The 22,398-nt window shown below is 40.4% G+C and overlaps 1 protein-coding gene across 1 annotated transcript; it reads left to right on the top strand.

Annotated features, from left to right (window-relative positions):
* The first annotated feature begins 2,805 nt into the window (after positions 1–2,805).
* Positions 2,806–4,257, top strand: LOC131257373 (uncharacterized). Its single transcript, XM_058258261.1, has 2 exons — positions 2,806–3,200; positions 4,029–4,257. Exons 1-2 carry the CDS (start codon positions 3,000–3,002, stop codon positions 4,077–4,079), a joined length of 252 nt encoding a protein of 83 aa, XP_058114244.1. The 5' UTR covers positions 2,806–2,999; the 3' UTR covers positions 4,080–4,257.
* Positions 4,258–22,398: the final 18,141 nt, after the last annotated feature.

The following is a 22,398-nucleotide window of genomic DNA, read 5'->3' as shown; positions in this document are numbered from 1 at the left end:
AGTTGTGTGATTGGAGTACTTTGCTTGATTCGTCTCCATGTACTTCCACAGTTCCCCAACAAGATTAAGGTGTGTTTAGTAATCATTTCATGTAAACAAGCACTCTGTTCCATGCCGAAATGAAATTTCATCTTTAAGAGAAGAATCGTAAAAAGAATAGTGTTTGGATTTAAATACTCTATAAAAATAGCTCTCTCTCTCTCTCTCTCTCTCTCTCTTGGAATATGCGCTTCATTGATAAGGCAAAATATACACTTCTAGGCTATTCGGGCGGGGACCACAGGCAACAGGCCTAGCTTGCCTATCATATCTTATACAAGGGAGTTCCTATGAAGCTCTCTAATAGTGCCTAAACCTGCTTTATCTAGAAGAAAATGGCCCTTAACCATCCGGGGAAGGGAGAAAACATCTCGGAAGGACCGGTCAACTTGCATTTTGCTCCCCTCTTTAGCCAGCCTATCTGCCAGGCCATTAGCTTCTCTAGGGATATGGGAGATCCGAAAGGTTCCCCGAGCCCTAAGCTTTTTAATTCTAGACAGCTAGTAGGACCATTTCCAGGCGAAGGTGGACTTGCCCTTTAAATAGCCCACCACCCATTTGGAGTCAGATTCAACGAGCACTCTCGCAATATCGAGAGACAAACAAAATTTCATACCATCGTAAACTACCCACAGCTCAGCCGTGTTGTTGGAAGCATTCCCATACCCACTGGCAAAAGCAAATTTCAAATCTCCGAGGCTGTCCTTACAAATGCCCCCACCTCTTGTTGGCCTTGGATTAGAAAGCGCGGAGCCATCCACATTTAACTTAAACCAACCCTCTAGGCCTGATCCATCTAACAATTTTGAAATCTCGGGTGGGGCGGGTCGAACAAGCTTGGATGAGGACCGAATGATCAGAAGGAAACATTGTTTGTTGCAGGATGCTCCTATCAATCTGAGGGAAATAGACCTCCATCCACCATTTAACTTTAGAAAACACTCCGAGTACGGAAAATACCTGACTGTTGAACCTTGCTTCATTCTTGTCTCTCCATACCTCCCACAGGATAAAGGCAGGGGCTAGACGAAAGACCACAGGGATCCTTCTAAAAGGGAGAGGCCTTTGCCAACACTAGCGGAGCCGATCCAGAACCATGAGCTAACGAGACAGGGCCACTCCAAAAAATCCAGCAATCAGCTTCCAAACGTTATCAACCAGAATTCCAACCATAAATAGGTGCGACAGAGATTCAGTTGGTAGGATGGAGTTAGGCGCATCCCCATAATACATACATTTAGAGGCTGTAAGAATCCCCTTCTTTTGAATGCGAGCATCGACAAGCAAGGCTAACCTCCACAAAAACAAAGAAAATTTTGGAGGAATCTTGGGGTGCCACACTCTTTTTGCCCAGTTTTTTTTTTTTTCTTGCCACTAACTTTGCTGACATTCTAGGCTGATTTGACGGAGAATTTACCACCAGGATCGAAAGGCCAGAGTAAATTGTCTCCAGCATCTGGCTTAAACCCGTCGTCACCAATAAAATCTGCAACACATTGGTCCCTCATATTTGACGGTATATGAAGTGAAGTCAAGGTAGCCAGGGGGCTTAGCCTAGTCCAGTTACACTCTCACATGCTATAGTTTTCTCGACCCACTTCCCATTGGACATTCCTATCCAGAATGGGGAAGAGGCCCACTAGAAATTCTGTTAGAGTTAACTTCAACCCCATTCTACATGTATTTAGTCAGAATAAACTCAGCCCAGAGACTGCGGTCCTTCCCATACTTGGCCCCCCACGCCATTTTCAGATGCCGGGCTTTCATCACTTCTTTCAACTTCCTTACACCTAGGCCTCCCTCATGCTTTGGCATGGAAATGGCGCTCCATTTTCTCCAATGAAGCTTCCTTGTACCTTCTTGTCCACCATTGAAGGTGAAATATTACATATTAGACCCCAAGAATTACTCGATTTTGCGATCATGATACTGTTTAATGCCCTAATTTAATTATGTTTGTGATGCATGGTTTACTTAGGAGCCTGGATTGAAAAAAAGGGGTATTAAAAGCATGGATTTAACGCTCATAAATCACCAATGCAAGAGACATACTCCAGGGGACCGAGATCGAAGAATTTACTTGTCAGAAATCTGAGAAAATTAGGCTATTCATGTTTCATGGGCCTGAAAAGCATCCAAAATGCAACATCACAGAGTTCCACCATCCACTACCAAAAAATAAGGTAAAGCCGACGGACGTGTCGCTGCTTTAGCTACGGCTTTTAGCCGTTAGATAGTATCACGGCTAAAATCCGTAGCTGAATTGCCATAATCCGTAGCTAAAGGTATACTTTTTAATGGTAGACGGTCAATCTACACTGTTTTCTCAGTGGTGTGGTCCACTAGAGATTTATATCGATTTCATATATGGTATCCACCCTAAAATGATACGTGGAAATGGATGGACGGCGTGGATTAAAACATATAAATCATGGTAGGCCCATAAAGCCCTACCAGATCCAAAGCGCAAGTGACGTTATTTTTTCTAGGGAGATAATATGTGAGTTTTGTGTTTAATGTAAAAAAGTGGTGATTCATTCGTATTAATAGTGGTAATGCTATAGAATTATCCAGACCATCTAAATAATGGGTTTAGTTGTTAGAGTTTGATATTTATATTTTTTCATGTATAAACCTATCTTAATCATTCAGTAAACGGTCCCTTCAAAGTATGGTTATTAATATAGTTGAATTGTTAAATTATGGAAAACTTACAATTTGCGGATTTGAAACTAACCTCTCATTCCTTTCGAACGACGCCCGAGCTCTGCCTTGTTCCTCATTTTCTTCTTCCGCCAGTGGGTGAGCTCCGAATCTTCAAAGGATTTCAGGCACATCTCTCCTGCCGTGGGTGAGCTTCTCTCGAAATCCATGTTTTTATTCCAAAATCCATTCCATCTGTCATTGCTTTCTCTTTTCTTCTCATTGGGCCATGGTTCCGGTTGGCATTGATTGTAACAATGTCGAGATTTAGCAATGTCGAGAAGTTCGACACTGCTGCCAAGATCAAGATCATAAAGGAGGTGAGGACATTCACTGATCTGGGCCTGAAGGAGGCGAAGGACCTGGTCGAGAAGGCGCCGGTCGTTTTGAAGAAGGGTGTTGCCAAGGAGGAGGTGGGTCCCATTGTCGAGAAGCTCAAGGAGATTGGAGCTACTATTGTATTGGAATGACTCAACCCAGTAGATTCCGAATTTTTCTTCTCTCATTTTTCCTTTTAGAAATGTGTTTTGATCTGATAGAGTAATGGTAAAATGGGAAATTTCCTTTTTTTAATTATGTTTTTTGTTTTGTTTGTGAAAAAAATAAAAAATAAAATATACTAATCAGTTTGTTACTTATGACTATTGCATAAACCATATGGCTCGCTTGTGTATCTAATCTAATACGGTTGGTCCATGAGGCATGTTTTGCTTCATTATCGGCCCATCCATCAGATGTTTGAACCTTTTATGTGATGCCATGCCAGTACAATCATTAGGTGGGTCACATTTATGATGGATCCAGTTCGTTTTTCAAAAATTTTAACCGTCCATATTATCCTGGACATAGATCCACCTGTTGAAAGAGAACTGGCATATATATATATATATATATATATATATATATATATATATATATATATATATATATATATATATATATATATAATGCTTGCCATACTATTTATTGACGAATGATTCCCTGTATTGAGCTTTGGTTTTTCTTTCTGAAAGTTTGCATGTTTTCTTATCTATTAAGATGAACTGATTGACAAATTGAAAATTCAATTTAGTTGTTATATGTTGCAGTTTTAGCGTTAACTATGGTGTGTGTGTGTGTGTGTGTGTGTGTGTGTGTGTTCATCTCAGTTGCTAGTATGTTAATCTTTAAAATTATTTTATTGCTGGCATGTTTTCATTCTCATCTCCAATTTTTCTAAGGGGCCGAGGCATATGGTTTTGCCATGACGCAAAGTGATTAGACATTGCTGTGGTAGATCTTTGCAGTTCTCTGAGGAGATGGGAATATGTGATTTTTATATGGGCATTCTTAGGTAAAAAAGATCTATCTAGGAGTAGTCTTTCCATGAATATTTATCTAGAGTCGTTTCCATTAGGATGGCATATTATTTTTCGAAGTTACTAAGAGAACATTTCATGGATTGTTTTTATAAAATCTTGGCTACTGTGAATTTCTTGGCCAAAAAAAAAAGAAGCAGAAGAAGAAGAAGAAGAAGAAGAAGAAGAAGACTTCAATAATCTGTTTACTTGGATTATGTATTTGGTATTTGGGGTTTAAGAAGAAGACTTCAATGCATGCAATGGGTTGTATGGGCAATCCCATACAAGTACCTTCCAACTGTATTCCTTGTGCTTGCTGAGTGCATCACATAATGAAAAGGGGAGAGTTATTTGTTACTTAGGTGATGATGATGAAAGGTTTCAGTTTTTGTTTCTACACACACATTTTATCATAGTATTGGAATAAGATTATGGCTTTTAGAGTCCCAAAATATTATTTTAATAGACCGTGTTAATGAACTGATTCTGTTGATGGATGGAAGGGGCATTCTCTATCCAATTCTTTGTTCTTGTTATGTTTGGCATTCTATGTTGTGGCTTTTTCTTCTCAATCTTTGGTTTCTCCACCCGTTACTTGCATCAAACCTGATAACACTAACTCAATGCATTTGAAGGGGCAAATTATGCATTTATGCACTCTCAATATTTAACTTGACAAATGAATTGATCTGAATCAACAAAATCAGAGTATGCTTGTGAGGATGGTGATCTCTTGATCAAAGAAAATTTCAAGAGGCAAGAAGAGACCTTAGTTTCACTCATCTGAATAACCACCATGACCGTTATCAACTAATCTTGTTCCGCCAAAAATTCCTTCCCAAGTCCCTCTTAAGGTAAGTTTAAAATGAAGCAGCACACTTTTGGGATGGAACACATACAATCGGAAACCTTCCAAGGGTCATTGTGATGTTTATATGCCATCTGATCATGTTTATCGGATGAAAGTAAAACACAAATATTAAGCTGATCCAAAACTTATGAAGCCCCCACTAAGGTTTCAATGGCGGGGTTCAATCCTCATCTTTTTTCTATAGGGTAGCCTGATTGAGTTTTAGTTCCTTGTTTCTAAGCTTGTGTCCTGATGTGGGATGGTGAAATCGATGGATGAATTAGATGTCACAAGAACATTTATGTATGTCCATGCAATGAATTCATGTTTCTACTTCCAATTTTGGTTGGAAGATTTCCATATACCCAACTGCCAGCACTGTGATGGATTGCTGAAGCCTGATGTAAGACTCGAGTTTTAATAGATGTAGTAGTTTTCATGTAGAAAGAGCATAACCAATATCAACATTCCATATCAATAGTTATAGTAGGAGTATTTTCTTCACCAGTTTCATTTATCTTGTTTTTTGATTGGATGAAAATGGATAACTATTATATTGCTCACTTTCTATCGGTTCTCAGCTCATACCAACTCTAGAGATAGGTTCTAGTCATGTTATTTTAATTGTAACATGCAGATAGAGGTGATGAATGTTGAACATGGATCCTCATTTTTCCTTTGTGCATTTGCATGAATTACCACAGGAGCGGCCTTGATAAAGCATATGCTGCCCTTGTTTAGATTCTGAACTCGGGTTTGGGTACTCAGCTTGGCTTATAGGGACACTTGAAATGTGCAATGCCTAACTTCATAAGCTAGTAGCGAGCATTTTAACCGACGGACTTTCCTGTTTGTACCATATTCTAAAACTAGCTCACTTGACTCGAAACTCGGCCGAGTCATCTTGACTTGGTGAGATTTTGAGCTGAGTCTATGAGAAACTCAGTTATAAGATTGATTCACCCCCAACGCAACAAGACTTGTCAAGTCTTTTGAGCTCTGGCTTGGCCAATTCACTCGCTGGGCCAAGTTGGTTTCCATATAATAAAAGAGGAGGTGGGCAGAGGAATTTGAACCCACGATCTCCACTCCAGAGGAAGACATCCTTAATGAGCACAACTACAGAACTGTTAAAATTTGTTGTTTTATTTCTGTTATCATGTAAATTTTTAAGTATGTGTTGATTATCTGTGGCAGATCCCAGCAGCTGAATGGTCCAAATCTCATACACCCATGCCACATGTAGGGAGAAAGTATCACCAGTTGGTCTGTTTACGATAAGCTTAGGATCTACAACATTTGGACATTATTAGGAATCTATAGTTCCAAGCTCAGGGCCACATGCTTGGGTAGTTCTTAACTCAAGAACTTCTATATATGATTTCTAAATCAGAATGTGAATATTTGGGAAACCACTGAGTAGTTGGGGGAGACAATACCTCTCATGAAAGGTTTTTATATATATATATATATATATATATATATATATATATATATCATGCTCCCCTGCGCACCTACACACGTGCGCACCTTTGCACACGTGCCATGGGTGTCTAATCTGAACGGTCCATGTGATGCGGAATCCCATAAAACCCCATGTGCCAAATTTTCACCCCAATCTAATATTCTGGTGGGCCATATCAAAGAGAAATGCAAATCAAGGGAGGAAACTGTTTTCATTTTTCATGGCCCATCAAAGTTTTAGATCAAAGCAAAACTCAGGCCCGGGAGGTTTCAGGAGGTGTTGCTTCACATGAACGGTTCAGATTTTGGATCCACATCACGTATGATGGGTTCTCAAAAAAGTTCGTACGTAGTACGTACGAACTGGTTCGCAGGTGAGCGTTTCCGTGTGTGTGTGTGTGTGTGTGTATATATATATATATATATATATATATATATATATATTAAAAAACTAATATTTACCACACAAGCTCTCTGATGAAATGAGTGATATTTACTTTTTTGTTTTTTCTTTTTCTTTTTAACCGAATAGTAGGGATTGTCTATTTGGTTTCAATATGTTTAGCCGTATTGTCTTTGATACTGCCCCCACGGTGAGCAAATTGGCATCTATTTATAATTTGTTTGCTACATTTCCCCTAAACCCGCAAACATCTCTACACCACACAGGTGCTACCCAGCAGACTTGTGACCATGCATCAGGTAGGACACTGTGCGGATGATATGTGGCCCAAAAATCCAGCAGGCACACTAATTATACGTGTAAGAAGAAGAAGAAGAAGAAAAAAGAAAAAGCAACAAGCCAGCCATCCATATTCAATGTACATGTGTGGCTTACCTACCTTATGATTTTTTGGCTAGGTCATCTACATGGTGGGCTGACCGGATGTCCGCCTGGGGTGTTCCCATGTGCCAGGCTGGTGCATGTGGCATGTGTAAAGGCACAGGTTGCTATGGCAAAGCTCTTTTTCCCACGTGAAAATGCATTAAGTCACTAACCATTCTACTCATTAATCTCGTGTTTTGCATTGTGCTTTTAATAGGGTCATACTCTTCGGCTTTTGTCTCTGTCTGACATCTTGGATGCACATGTACGACACCTGCATGTCAGCAAACTCTTTTTTTTTTTTCCCTCCACTGAGTGTGGGCACATCAGACCAACTTCTTATTTTATCCAGCACTTAGTAAGGGGAGATCCATAAATATAGAAGGGTACCTGTACCACACTAAGCTTGCAATGGTACTGAGTAGATGTGGGGCCTAAAGTGATGTATCCACACAATCCAACTTGTCTATCAGATTCTTCACCTCAGAAAACACTTGGGACCGAAAACTTGGCCCAATCCAAACTAAGTTGGTCCACAGCAAAGTGAATGATCTAGGTCAGATGAACTCGGCCCAATCCTCTAGAAACTGTGTTAGATACTCTCTATAGTTGATGTCTTTGTTTTGAAAGTTATTTGCAAGGTGGACTGTTAATGTAATCCAACACGTTAGACTCAGGACCTCCTTTATGAGTTTTTATTTAGTAGCTACTACCTTTTGAAATGCCAGGTGTCCACTTTGCAGTTTTGGGCTGATAGTGTTTGTAGTTTCATGGGATTTCTGAGGAAGGATGTGTGCTTTGACGAAAGACGCCGTCGTTGCACAGGCCGAGCAGTCTGCTAAAAAGGACACTGAAAGTAAGAAACGGTAATTCAAATGGTGCAGGACTGGTTTTTCTTCTGAAGGGTCTGCTTACAGATATTTTCTGCAAATTTGGGAGAATTATGATGAAGGACAGGAAGTTGCAAATGGTTCATCTGTTGTTGAAACAGAAGGAAGTACTTCAAATGCTTTGTCATATTTGTTTATCTATCATATTTCTTATTTGTTTTCTTAAATCATATAATTTACATATCTTCCTGGCCTTTGCTGTCAGGTGGTGGTAACTGAAGTACTTGGAGGTGGCAAGTTCTACATCCAAATAGTCGGCGACCAGAAAGTGGCTGCTATTCAAAACAACATATTGCCCCGATCAACTTGCATAAATGATAGCCAACTGGTCAAGCCTCGAGAATCTGTTTCCACCCCAATCCCTACCCTGTAGTGTTTGCAAACTGTTCGTCTAGCTGTCCTCAATGGAAACACCTGCTGTGATCTTTTTTGTCCGTAGAAATCTATGGTGGGGCCTACCTGTTATTACTGGTTCTTCTTCATATCATTTGGCTAGTTAGTCTTTTCATTCATATAACCTAAAAGCTCGAGCTATGGATCACACATATGCATCCAAAGAACAATCATATTGCATGCTTCCTTATATGTTATGCATTCCTTACATTCTATTAAATCTCACAAAGAATTGGATGAAGGGGGGAATAAATAAATATTAGTTTGATCCGAAACTTATGTGGCTTGCAATAGAAAACTTCCTCCCATAGTGCACCAAAGTAGTAGATCCACTTTTTCCATCTACTCCACTAGATTGAGTTATTGCAGATCAATTCATTTGAGCATCCAAATGCACCTGCAAACGTAAATTTAGATACCAAATCATGCATTAATTTTGATTTCTTTCCTCTCTAGCTTTTCTTAATTGGTGTATGACTTTAATTGGTGTCTTTGCTTCTGACTTCTGGTCTCAAATGGTAAAATTGTGAAAATTTTACAGATTTTTTAATGTGTTTTATGTGATTGTTTTCACAAGTTAAGTCTATGGAAAATGGTTTTTTTAAGAGATCCATGGTTCTGACATTTATAGCTTCAAAAAGTTGGGCTGATTGGAATTTTCTTCACACTTTCAGATTAAAAGATGCTTCAATGTTGTTAGTTGCTGGTGAACAGAGAAGTCATAGGTGAGTTTTTTTATGGTCTTCTATTTTTAGTGAATCACACCTCAGAGACAATACAAGCAGTAGATTCAACAACTTTTTTGTGAATTTTCTTTCTCGTGTGTTTAACTTTTTTGCTAGAAACACCTTTCAAAAAAAAAAAGAATAAAAATGCTAGAAACATCATTATGCATGTATTTACTCAATATTGCATGTAAATCACAGAGGGAAGACCCTGGATCCAGTGGCTTCAAAAACAAAAGCCAGCAGTCAACAACCATCATCGAGTACAATTGAAAATAAGTAACAAAGCAATCATCAAAAAAGGAAATTACATGTATTTCTTGATAAATCCTCATGAATGATTTTAGAAGTTTGTCATCCACTAGTTTATGTAAATGCGTGCACAGAGTTTGTTTACATAATTTCAACTGGGACTCAGGATGCATGAATGATTTGTGGAGCAAAGGTAGCTGATGGATTCTAGAGGATGGCTGACAAGGGTCTGCACATGCCACTCCAAATTGCTGAACAAGGCGCATTTAAGTTATAAGTCTTTCAAACTTATTGTAGATTGCTGATGCTCTTTACTGCAATGCAACAATGACACTTGGCATATTGCAAAAGCTTGGGGTGGCAGCAGAAGTTTTTAATCTCTGGTTTCAGATGCTACAACAGGTTTAAAAAAAGTGGTTTGCATGCTAATTTTAGAAGGTGACTTCTGCTTCTCAGATTGTTTTCCTCCTCATGTTGTAAAACTTTTCCTGTGGCTTCAGTAGTCCTATGCTGATTGCAGGGAACATGATAAGAAGGTGGATGTCTGGTGGGGAGCTGATGGTAAAACTTTCGCCAGTATACAATTTTAATGCCAACCCCAAATTGCTGGGAGAAAGTTAAGATGATGATGATGATGTTGATGTTTGCTAGCTTCATCATCAATAGGGTGTCTGCTGTTTCGTTTGACATTTTTCTGACCTGCTGATGATTCTTTTTAGATGAAGATCTCCCAGATGAATCAGTCCTCTGCTTAGCAACAACAGGACCAGCTACAGCAGCAGCAGCAGCAGCAATTACAAAGGGTATTTGGTACATTAAAAAGAAGTCCTACAGATAATGTGGAATCATTTTTGTCGCATGACGATGGAGATGCAAGGGACATATTTGGTACATTAAAAAGAAGTCCTACAGATCACAGTAATGAGTCTGCAAAGGGTAATTGATGCTGTTTTGTGACTATTCCATACAATAATAGTGCAATTTACTGAAGCCATTTTCATATATATTTTTTGTCTCAGGTTTTTCCTTTAGTGAATTTGGTTGTATACGTACAAGCAATAGCAAAGTTGTCTGCTGCCATTTTTCTTCAGATGGAAAATTTCTGGGTAGTGCTGGGCATGAGAAGAAGGTAATGCTCAGTGACAGAATCTGTTACATGGACACTTTTTTTTTTTTTTCTTGAATTAATGGGTAGTGAATTTTTCTGACTTGAGGTTTGGGGACGTCCAAACATATGCTTGAATGATCTTTCTAATGGTTTCTTAACCAGGTATGTTATGAAGAAGATTCGTTTGGCTAAGCAAACGGAGAAATTCAAACATACGGCACATCAAGAGGTATTGTGCTTTGCTGTTTTTTCCCGACATGAATTCTAAAATTACTGTTGAACTCTTTCTTCTTCATGATGAATAGTGTTATTTTTGCGTGTAGATGGCTTTGAATTTTTATAGATGATGTTTGTACCTGAATGTGCGCTGTTTCTTATGTTTATTGTGTTTTTTAAAATTTATCTTCTTCTATTATTGTGCCTTTCAGAAAGAAATGTTGGTGCCAGCCATCATCTAGTGTGCAAATTCTTCAGATGAGTTGATTCATATAGGCTGCGTTAGGATGCACAAGTGAATTGAATTTGCAAGCACAGAATAATCAAGAGAAAAATGGGACAATTATCTTCAAGTATTGATTCATATAGTAAATATGGATACCAAAAAATACCAAAAAATAAGAAGAAGAAGAAGAACTACAAGTGACAAAAAAGAAGCCATCCGGCACCATCCATGTGTATATACTAAGTTTGTTTAAATAATTTCAACATGCAATACTATGTATACCTTTGTGGTGCCGCTGAGGTTCATATACTGTGCAATAGTTGACTGCAAGTAATTAGATTTTCCTAGATTTGGGGGGTTCCTGCACAGTGGCAGTTTGGTAATTTTGGAGTCCTTGGTTAGGGTTTGGGTTGAAAGTAGAGTGCTGGAGCCGACGCTTTCGGAGTCCGAACTCATTCTTTTGAAAAATAGAAAAATGAGAATATCAGTAAATATGAATTTTCTTGTTAAGAAGAAAATGGAAGATGGATTGAAAAAACATAAAAGAGATTTTTTTTTTTTCCTCCTCCTTTTTTACTTAAAGAGAGAAAGACGGAGAGGTGAGAGTGGGGAAATCGAGGGAGAGTGGGGGAATGAAGTGGCCACGTGAGATTTGAAAATAGCGAGTGTAGTTTGGTTTGAAAATGATGTAAAGCCAAACAGACAAGCTATAATTTACAGCTTGTAAGTGAATGTAAACCATGTACTTAGGAGCCTGGATTGAAAAAGGGTACTAAAAGCATGGATTTAACGCTCATAAGTCACCAAGGCAAGGGACAAACTCCAGGGGACCGAGATCGAAGAATTTACATGCCAGAAATCTGAGGAAATCAGGCCATTCATGTTTCATGGGCCTGAAAAGCGTCCAGAATGCAACATGACAGGATTCCCACCATCCGTTTGGTTCGAAACTTCTTGTATGGCGTAAGGACCATAAATTAACCGTACATGTCAAATTTCAGCCATTGGATCCCTATGTAAGTGGCTCAACAGACAGATTAGCCTATAAATCACTCATTTGGGGCCCACCTGATATCTGGATATGCTTCAATTTCGGTTTCAACTTGTTAAAATAGGATGATAAAACAGATGAATGGAGCGGATTTCTCACGAACACCACGATGGGACCCACCTTGGGGTGAGTGTGCATCCAGCTCACCTAATCTCCCAGTGCATTGAATCGAGTCAGGACCGCACAAACCCATCCGAATTCGGAAATTCGGACTCCTGCATTGCGAACGCTCAAACAGAGCCTGCGGTTGTATCTTGTGGGCCACCATCGTGGCGCAGACAACTAATCCGGACCATCCATTAAAATCCCAAGGTTCGTCTGAGCAAGACCTAGGTGACCAAATTTCAAGAGACAGCGAGGATGGATTTCCAACCATTCAAACACAAGACTGACGGCCATAAGATTAATCAAGCAATCTAAAATCATCTATTTCTAACCGAAATTTTGATAGTAATCCAGTGGACGGAGTGGATTTCTCAAAACGACAGCGAAGTAGACCCCACCATCAGCATAGTGCAAGGCTTGTGCAGGCCATGTTATAGCGTGTCCGGCCGATTTGGGCCGTTTTGCAGACGTGGCCAGGATTGGTCCGATGATATAGACCGTTCAAAATCCTTCCCTGGGCCAACCAACTGTCGCCAAGGAGCCTGAATGGCTCAGATCCCACAACATGATCGGTTTTGTGATGAATCTGGGTGGGCCAGATGGGTTCGTTATGCAGGGAGTGCGTAAAACTTTCGCACTGTCTTCAGATGTGCTGTGCGTAAAATAGCATTGACCGATGTCGACCGATTTCCACCGCTGTAACGAACTTCCAATTACTATAAAAAAGAGATGAAAGAGAGAGGGAATGCATTCAAGTGGTGGACGTGGAGCAGAGAAGGAGAAGTCACGTGGAGCTGTTTCTCTAAATTGAGTTTTCTTCTCTCCTTTGTTCTTCTTTTGATTCATGTTTTATTTAAGGATTTAGTTAATCATGGTCATGATTTGCTAAACTTCTTAGCTAGGGCTAAGGGGTGAAGCTTGTGGCGGGATGGGAATGATTTTACGGCTCTCTGATTTATGTTAGACTGAACTTATGTTGATTTTAGTTTGATTAATAGGAATGCTTTCAGTTTTTAATGGTTTGTTGTGACTGAAATTACAATAGATTTGCGATGGCTTTAAGTATTTCTTTTCCCTTATTTTGATTGTGAAAATAGGCAGCTCTGTTATTCACCATTGCCCCTTGGACATGGTTGGATGATGGAATCCCTCCTAACATTCATGCATCTTTAGATTGGTTGTGGATTGGTTTAATTGTGTTGTTTACTTTGTCTCATGGGCATGGTTTTGTGATGGAATCCATTCTAACTCTCATACCTCTCATCTCTTTGAAAACTAGATCAAATAAAGTTCAGATTGAGTTTTAGTGATATATCTTCCAACTGGATGAAGATGGGACTCAAAGTCCAGCTGAGTTCATGAATCAAGCGTAGATCTCCTTGATCTCTACAAGTGGATCCTCTGAATCCCTAGTTTCCCACCTTTGAATTCTACAAATTTTAGTTTAGTATTTCACCATTATTCCCTTATATTCACCTGATTTAGATTACATTTTAGTCTAGCTCTAGTTCTGGTTACTTTCAGATTACGTACAAGGTTCAGTCCCTATGTATTCGACCTCGGTCTCACCGAGATTATTACTACATCACAACGCTATACTTGGGGTGTGAACACCAACCCCAGCAGAAATTAGCAAACAAGTTTTCCAGTCTTGAGAACTTTCTTAGGAACAACCGTGGCTGCCATCATGTGGACCGGGACTCCACTAAGGACGAAGGAGATCAGCGCAATAGTCTACTTGCCTGGGAAAGGACTCTGGCGTTCCACCCTTGAACCTTGGCTGCCATCTTATCAATCAGAGGATTGAACAAGCTACGTTTGATCCTCCCTTTCACTATAGGAACCCCTAGGTAAGAGAATCCACCTACAGCTTTGCATATCTCGAGAGTCCTTTCAATGCTCCTAATCCTGGCACCAGACAGCTTGGTGGAACATAGGAAGGAACTCTTCCTCAGGTTGACTCTTTGGCAAGAAGCAGACTGATAGTTAGAGATGAATGGTCTCACCATTTCAAGAGACTTGCAAGGCCCATCGAGAAACAATACTGTGTTGTCTGAATAAAGTAGATGGGAGACCTGTTTACAACCTAATTTAAGCTTAAACGGAGTACATTGCCCACATGTAACCAGCCTGGAGAGTCCCCTACTGAATACTTCTGTTGCAAGAATGAAAAGACTGGGAGAAAGAGGGTCGCCTTGTGTCAAGCCTCTAGTGGACTTGAAGAACCCACAACTCTCACCATTAATGAGAACAAAGAACCAGTTGTTGTTCCAAAAAGATTCCACCATCTTCACCCAGCTGGGAGCAAACCCAAATTTCAGCAGGACCTATTTTAAAAAACTCCACTCGACCCTATCATAAGCCTTTTCCATGTCAATATCTTTGAAAATTTCTTGACCAAAGGCGAGGTTTTCCGCTATTGATCGGCCCCTAACAAATGCCCCCTGTTCTGTAGAAATCAATTTCTGAAGAAGAGTACCCAGCCTGCCAACTATGATTTAGGCGAATATCTTGTAAACTCATTACAAAGGCTTATCGGCCTATAATCAGTGAAGGATTTTGCACTCGGTAATTTCGGCACCAAATAGACTAGAGAGGAGGTGAAGGCCCTAGGAAGACTGCTCCCTTGGAAAAAATCGACAATTACTTTGTGGATATCATTTCCCACAATGCTCCAACAACCAGCAAGAAAGGCCCCAGTGATCACATCAGGCCTAGGAGCGCCATCCTTTGGAAGAGCAAAGACCGCCTTTCTGACCTCCCTAGAGGAGGGGACTCGCATAAGCTGCAAGTTATCTACATCTGTGATAAGGGGAGGAATACAGTCTAGCAGGCCATCCACTGCAGAGGAAGAGCTCGAGGGAGATTCAGAGGACAGTAAGAATTGCAGAAAATAGCTTCCTTTTTTATTGTCGGTTGATCCGTTGCTGTCCCAGCGGATCCCAATTGGATTTCTTGGATCCCCATTCTTCTAACTTTTTCTAAGGCCGAGAGGTGGAAGAACTTCGTGTTCCTATTGCTTTCTTCCAGCTAGTTGTTGTGGGCTTTTTGTTTCCAAAAGATTTCTTCTACAAGTTCAATCTTAGCAAGATTCTGCTTGGCTTCTACTAAGTCTTTTGAACTGATAGCCGCTGAATTTGATTGGGCTCTGACCTCCAAAAGGGTCAGCTCCTGCTCTGCTTTTTTGAGGTTTTGAAAGATGTTCCCAAACACGTCTCTATTCCAAACCTTCAAACGCACTTTAACCTTCTTTAAATTCAGCAACGAATTTAACATAGGTTGGGGCAACATCTCTTGGTTCCAAGCGTCTTCGATAACTTGATGGAATGATCCGTCAAGCAACCACATCCTTTGAAACCGGAAGGGCCTAGGGATCGAGGGGGCTGGGATAGGAAAGGACAGAATGAGTGGGGCATGATCGGAATTCAACCTAGGAATATGTTTAACTAGGAATCCAGGGATTCTGTTCACCCAATCAACATTACACAGGACCCTATCCAGCCTGGCCCAAACTCTCTAGCTACCTGCTTGATTATTACACCATGTGAACCTGTTACCTCCAAAACCTACATCCGATAAGCGATCTTATCAATAGCTTCTTTGAATTCCATAGAACTCTCTAGATCTTGGCTTCTAATCCCTTGTCTTTCAGAAGAATCGACCGCAACATCAAAATCACTGCACACTGCCCACAGCCCGATCGACCCTGAAGCCAAGGACTGTTCACAACCCCAAGTGTAGGGTCAGGATGTAATAATAATCTCGGTAAGACCAAGGTCGAATCCACTGGGACTGATCTTGTGCTTTTCTGAAATTAACTAGAAGTAGAATTAGAAGAAGATGTAAAACTAATTTTGAAGTAATTGAGAGAGTAATTGTGAATTAAGTAATTAAAACTAAGAATTTAAAGGTGGGAAGTAGGGTGCCAAGGATCCACTTGTAGTGATCAGGGAACTCTCTTGCTGGATTCAAGTAACACAATTAGAATTGGAGTCCTATCCTATCCAATTAGAAAATATATCAACAAAACCAAATCTAAACTTTTATTGACCTAATTCTCAATGAAGGAGAACTATGATAATTGACAAGGATTCCATCACCAAACCATGCCCAGGAGACAATGGCAAACAACAGGATTTACCAATCCCATAATCTCAAAGCAGGAGAATTGTGAAGATTATGAAGGATTCCATCACCCTACCATGCCCAAGGGATGATGGTGAACAACACGACTTACTAATTTCACAATCTCAAATCAGGAAAAGAAGATACTCAAAGCTATTGCAGATCTACTGTAATTTGAGTCACAATAAACAATTAAAAACTGAAAATATTCCTTAAATATTAAATTAGAATCTATGAAGTTCAACATAAACATGAACCAAAGCAATAGAAACATCCCATAATGCTATAAGTTTCACCTCTTAGCCCTAGCTAAGAGGTTTAGTGTAACACCTCTTGTTTTTAGGACTCGAGTATATAACCCGTTTCCCAAAAACCCGAGTGTTAGCGTATAAAATCCAGTGCAAATTTAAACCGTTTATCATCAATTAGAGTTAACAGCAACGAAACTAGATTAAACCATGCATTGAGTAAAAACATTCTGATCATTACCAAATTTTCAAATGTGGCGTCCATACAGGACTTATACAATCCCAAATAACAAAGTTCGTATAAGCAGAAACAAAATCTTTCAGCTAGTGGTGGGGCTCGATATGGGCCGCAGAGAACCCGCCTCGCTCCCTAGCTACTCGATCTGCTCCAGCAACTTAGTGAATAGCATCGGCTCGCCCTATACCTGCATCAACTGTTACAGTTTGATAGCGTCAATGGCTATCGCAATGAGGAGTACCCTCTAAGATTGCACACACATCATTCATAATCCAATATACATTGCAAGTCATGAAAATGGGTATATTAAACAGAACAATTCATAATCATGATCATACACTCAAAAATCAAGTCAGTCAACAGAATCTCATCATAAGAAAACATAATCGCAATCGCAATATAAGGATATATGTTTAGGTAATCAAATAATCAACCATACGACTTTCTATTACACCTAAAAATCACATTGTACGTGAACACCGCAAGATGGCTAGGAAATCGCTAAGCGAACACCCGCTCCACCCGGAAATCATGGAACAAGTGAAATCCATAAGGTGAATAGAAAATCAAACTTTAAACCTCTACTTCACTCGGGAATCATATCGTACGTGAACACCGCAAGATGGCTAGGAAATCGTTAAGCGAACACCCACTCCACCCGGAAATCATGGTATGATTGAACACCGCAAGATGAAGAGAGAACAATATACCGACGTCTACTTTACCTGGAAATCATATCGTACGTGAACACCGCAAGATGGCTAGGAAATCGCTAAGCGAACACCTGCTCCACCCGAAAATCATGGTACGACTGAACACTGCAAGATGAAGAGACAAACAACACAAACTCTAGACCATCCGGAAATCATATCGTACGTGAACACCGCAAGATGGTTAGAAAATCGCTAAGCGAACACCCGCTCTACCTGAAAATCATGGTACGACTGAACATCGCAAGATGACTAGAAAACCAACATATAAACTCTAGACCACCCGGAAATCGTATTGTATGTGAATACCGCAAGATGGCTAGGAAATCGCCAAGCGAACACCCGCTCCACCCGGAAATCACCATACGACCGAACACCGCATGATGGCTAGGAAACAACAAGATATGTGAATATCACCATCAAGCCATAAAAGGGCACCAACGACCCATCAAAGCCATGAACGACAAATAAATGATTCAAGCCACGTAGGGTAAATATGCGGTCCAAGACATGTAAGGATGCGCGATCCAAGTCGCATAAGTCAAATATGGGCCGCAGGATGGTGAGTTCATGACAGGTCTCATTCATTACATCACTCGATCACAAACGACAGACATACAGTTAATTTATAATGTTCGACTAAAGATAGCATGTTATCACCAAATCATTTATGCATGTTATAATTAAAGAGAGATGTCTACCATCTAACACAACAATTTAGCTTATTCAATGGTAAGGTAAGTAATTAAATTAGAGGAATCATGCCATCATCTATATCCAGATTGATGAAATTAAGTGGGAAGCTCAAAGGGTGAGTCCTCACCTGGAGGGTTGTAGTCTTTTCTTTGGTTCAATCTCCTGTGGTTGCCTTGTGGCCCAAGGTCACGCAAGTAATTTTCTAGGGTCAGATAATCACACCCGCCTTCAAGGCAAGGCCTCCTACAGTGGTGGAACCTTAATGAAGCTCAATCGATCGGGTCTCCTCAAGACCCCACGAAGTGCACTGAGTTGGCAAGTTTGTTAGTTGGTAAAATATGAGTGTGACTTAGCTCAACCCAATCCCCAAAACTCAAGTCTGATTCATAAACCAATTATCCATACCATCTCCATTGAGAAACCTAACCTAAAGGACATCCCAAAAATGAGTCAAGCTCTACTTTAAATGAGCCCAAGTGCATTGGGTCGATGATCTAGCGACGGGATAGGGCTCTAGGTGCAAAATGGCTCATAAACTCATTTTTAGACGGAGTTTGCTGAACTGATGGCTAACCACACACGATTTAATTAACTCAGCACAACCAAAGGTCATCTAAAGCCCATGCCCCAGCTAAGTGTAGATACAGGGGATCAATAATGCATACAGGCCAAGAGCTAAGTGGAAAGGGAAACAACTTACTGAGTTCCCGAAACTCGCCCTCATCTCTCACCCCTCTGTTGAACTAGAGAGGATCATTCTCACCTTGGCTCGAACTGAGTCGGACTTAGCAGCTTCTAGGGACGAGCGCACAACTGCCCAATGCAGTCTATTGCTAGGACGTCCCACAACAACTTGGACCGAGTCAATCCGGGCTCAACTCAGCAGCCCCAACCTCCTCGCTCTTCTTCTCCCTCTCCTCTTCCTCTTCCTTGCTGGAAGTCCAAATGGACCAGGCCCACGCCTGGTTCAGCTCAGTCAAACTCGGTTTGAACCGAGTCGACTCGATCTCAGCAGAACAGCAGCCCCACGTTGCCCTTTCTTCTATCTCTCTTGTTCTCCTTCTCCTCTCGTCTTTCTCCTGCTGTCTTCTTCTCTCTTGCTGCAACGACCAGCAGATCCTCCCTACAACTTGACTGAGTCGAGCTGGAGCAGTAATAATCAGCGGCCCGCAACTTGGGCAGCAGCTAGGTGCCGCACCAACCTGCCGACGCGACTCGAGCGTAACTCCCTCCTCCCCATTCTTTCTTCCTTTCTCACTCTTTTTTCCCTCATCCTTTCTTCCTTTCTTTCTGCTTCTATCAGTGACCCAACAATGGTTGGACAGACCCACAACCATGCGTTTTAGCTGAGGAGAATGGTTTGCCGTTAATGGCAGATTTGGAGTCAGTCGACATTTCTTCAAAATGGTGTTTCTGGAGGGCTCTAACATGTCCCATGAAGCTTGAAGAAAGGGAAAAATGAAGCTCCATGGACGTTTGGGTGGTGGGTTCGAAGGAAGGAAACAGCCGGTTTCCTTCGTGCTGTCGCAAGAACAGGAGATGAGGCGTTGTTGCTCTGATCTCTTATTCTTTTTATGTCAAACCTAAGTCTCCTTGACCGTAGGATCGAGATTAAACGGATGGGATATGCTCTGTCCAAAACAACTTCCAAGTACGTCCGGTAATGCAAAACCGGCCGCAGTTTTGCTGTCACGGATGGAAGCCCTAAACCGTGAAGAGACTGGACGGTTGGGATGGATTTACTCCAATGGTTGAGATGCGTGTATTCAGCATCACACGGATCGCCAGCGTGGAGGCCTTTTGTTTTTGGAAAGAAGGGAAACACAAACGGCCCCCTTGCATTGGTGTTTGTGATCACGTATGCAGGATCCAACGAGTGGAAGTCTGGGGGTTCGGTCAGAATTTCCCCCTCTCCAAGATGGACGGTTCAGATCATGGGACTGATCCATGATAGTGGGCCATCATCAGAATAGAGGGACGGTCCTTCGTCCGTTTCAAAAACGCGCCTGGCGCGGGAAAGGAAAGGAGTTTCCTTCTTTTGGAAATGGGTCAGGTCCAACCCACTTGACCGGCCTCCCTGGTCCCGTGCACAGTGAGTGCACACACTCCACGTACGCACCCATCAAAGGTGGGGCCCACAACGATGTTCGTGCTGTGATCCACTCCATTCATTTGTTGTGTCACCCCGGATTAGGGCCCGGTCCAACGAATGAGGTGGATCCATGGCTTAGGTGGGCCATATCATCCAAATTGTAGCCCTTAAGTGCCAACCACCGTCAATTTTACGGTGATCTGAGGTCCACTCTCGCGATTAGGACCATTCACCTAACTAGTGGGCCACTATCTATTTTAGATTTTATAATAAAAATATATTTACATATTTATTTAGTGTAGTACATTAATAATTATAGATAAGTATTTATTTAAAATTATGAATATTTATAATGTATATGTTGTGATTATATATGCATATATAGTATAGTAAAACTACTATTAAGTGATATATATATTATGTGCATAATATAATACGATAGTATGCAGTTAAAATTATAAAATGTAAGTGTTAATCAATATACATCAATTATATAACAATGTGTTGGCATAAAATTTATTTTATTTATAGTTTAAATAATATACATAATTTGAATAATTTAAGTAACATGTGTATCATTACGAATAATTATAAAATTACTTTGTATTTTAATATAAATGTACAATTACATCTCATTTAAAATGAATTATTAGGATATCAACTTAAGATATGCCACCCATCTGACTTGTAGATCTATAGCTCTAGGTCTAACGATCACTCCTACAATTAGATTTCCCTACATCTCAGTTGGACGATAGATCTCAAATCTCGTAGTTGCTCCACTATCTCGACGGTTGGATTTTATGATCAACACAATCCTTTCAACTTCCTTCCTCCATAGTTCTAGATGTCCTACAGGCAGTATAAGTAGAGATCTAACCGTTGATCTTATATTTAGAGGGTCGGATGGCCCGATCTGCGAATGCAAGTCACCCCTAACAGTTGGATATAGGCCAGAGTGTGACTGTTCACCTAAATCGGGATTGTATTTATACTAAGTCAAGTTCTCATGGTAACACCCGAGTACAGAAAAGTACGGGGTGTTATATTTAGCCAACCATAGACATGATTGAATCTAAAACCCTAGAAGAAAGCATGAAAACAACTAAGGAAGAACAAGAAAAACTTTTGGCAACAGCTTCTCCACCCTTTTGCTCCACTCCTTAAACCATAGAAAATGCCTAGAAACATCCTAGGGAGTCCTATTTATAGTTGTGGAACTTCAACTTTCGCACCTAGTTGGAAAACTCTAGAAACCGCATCAAATTTACGCAGTTTGCTAAAATAGACTTCACTCTTCGTAGTTTTCCAAAAAAATGACCGAGTTTTAGAATATACTTTTTCAGGACGATTTTAGGATCCTTTTTTTTTCACTTCAAATTTTTTATTCTCTTCATTCCTCACTTGGTTTTATTAGATTTTTGGCATATGAATTCTTCAATCTCGGTCTCTTAAGATCCATCCATTGCCTTGGTGATTCTTGAGCATCAAATCCATGCGTTTAACACCCTTTTCAATCCAAGCTCTTAAATTCAACACAAATATGAATAAAATAAAACATTAAGCATTATCATGTTCATAAAACCAAGATATAAATGGGGATAATATACAATATTTGACCCTCAACAGGGACTCCATGGACCCCCAGAGGAGTCTCTTACTAAATTTGGAATATTTAACATAAACAAAAGACAGTCAGTAACTGGCCATCTGACTATGCAAACAAACATCTATCGAAACTATTTGGTTAGTCATTTCTATAACCGAAACAGCAAGAACATTCCTGTAAAAAATCCAGATCTTCGCCCTTCACTGTCATTAGAGATGGAAGAGTGGAAATGAAGTTTTAAGGCCAATTCCCACTATCCACCTATCCCTGGCCATGGGCTCAAGGATGACCACAATCGAAGGGTTATGAACCCGAATGAGCCTAATCATAGTTTGAATTGTGGCCGCATTGGCCATATCCCGAGCATTCCAAATAAGGATGTTATCCATCAGATACATTCCCTGAATAGACAACCCTTCTCTTCAGTTTGTTAAGCCTTCTCTTCTGGTCTTCTGAACCTGACTGAATATCAACCCTTTCTCCCTTATAAAT

Source organism: Magnolia sinica, chromosome 10, assembly GCF_029962835.1.
Source record: "Magnolia sinica isolate HGM2019 chromosome 10, MsV1, whole genome shotgun sequence".
NCBI classification, from domain to species: Eukaryota; Viridiplantae; Streptophyta; class Magnoliopsida; order Magnoliales; family Magnoliaceae; genus Magnolia; species Magnolia sinica.
This window is presented reverse-complemented; position numbering and strand designations above follow the sequence as displayed.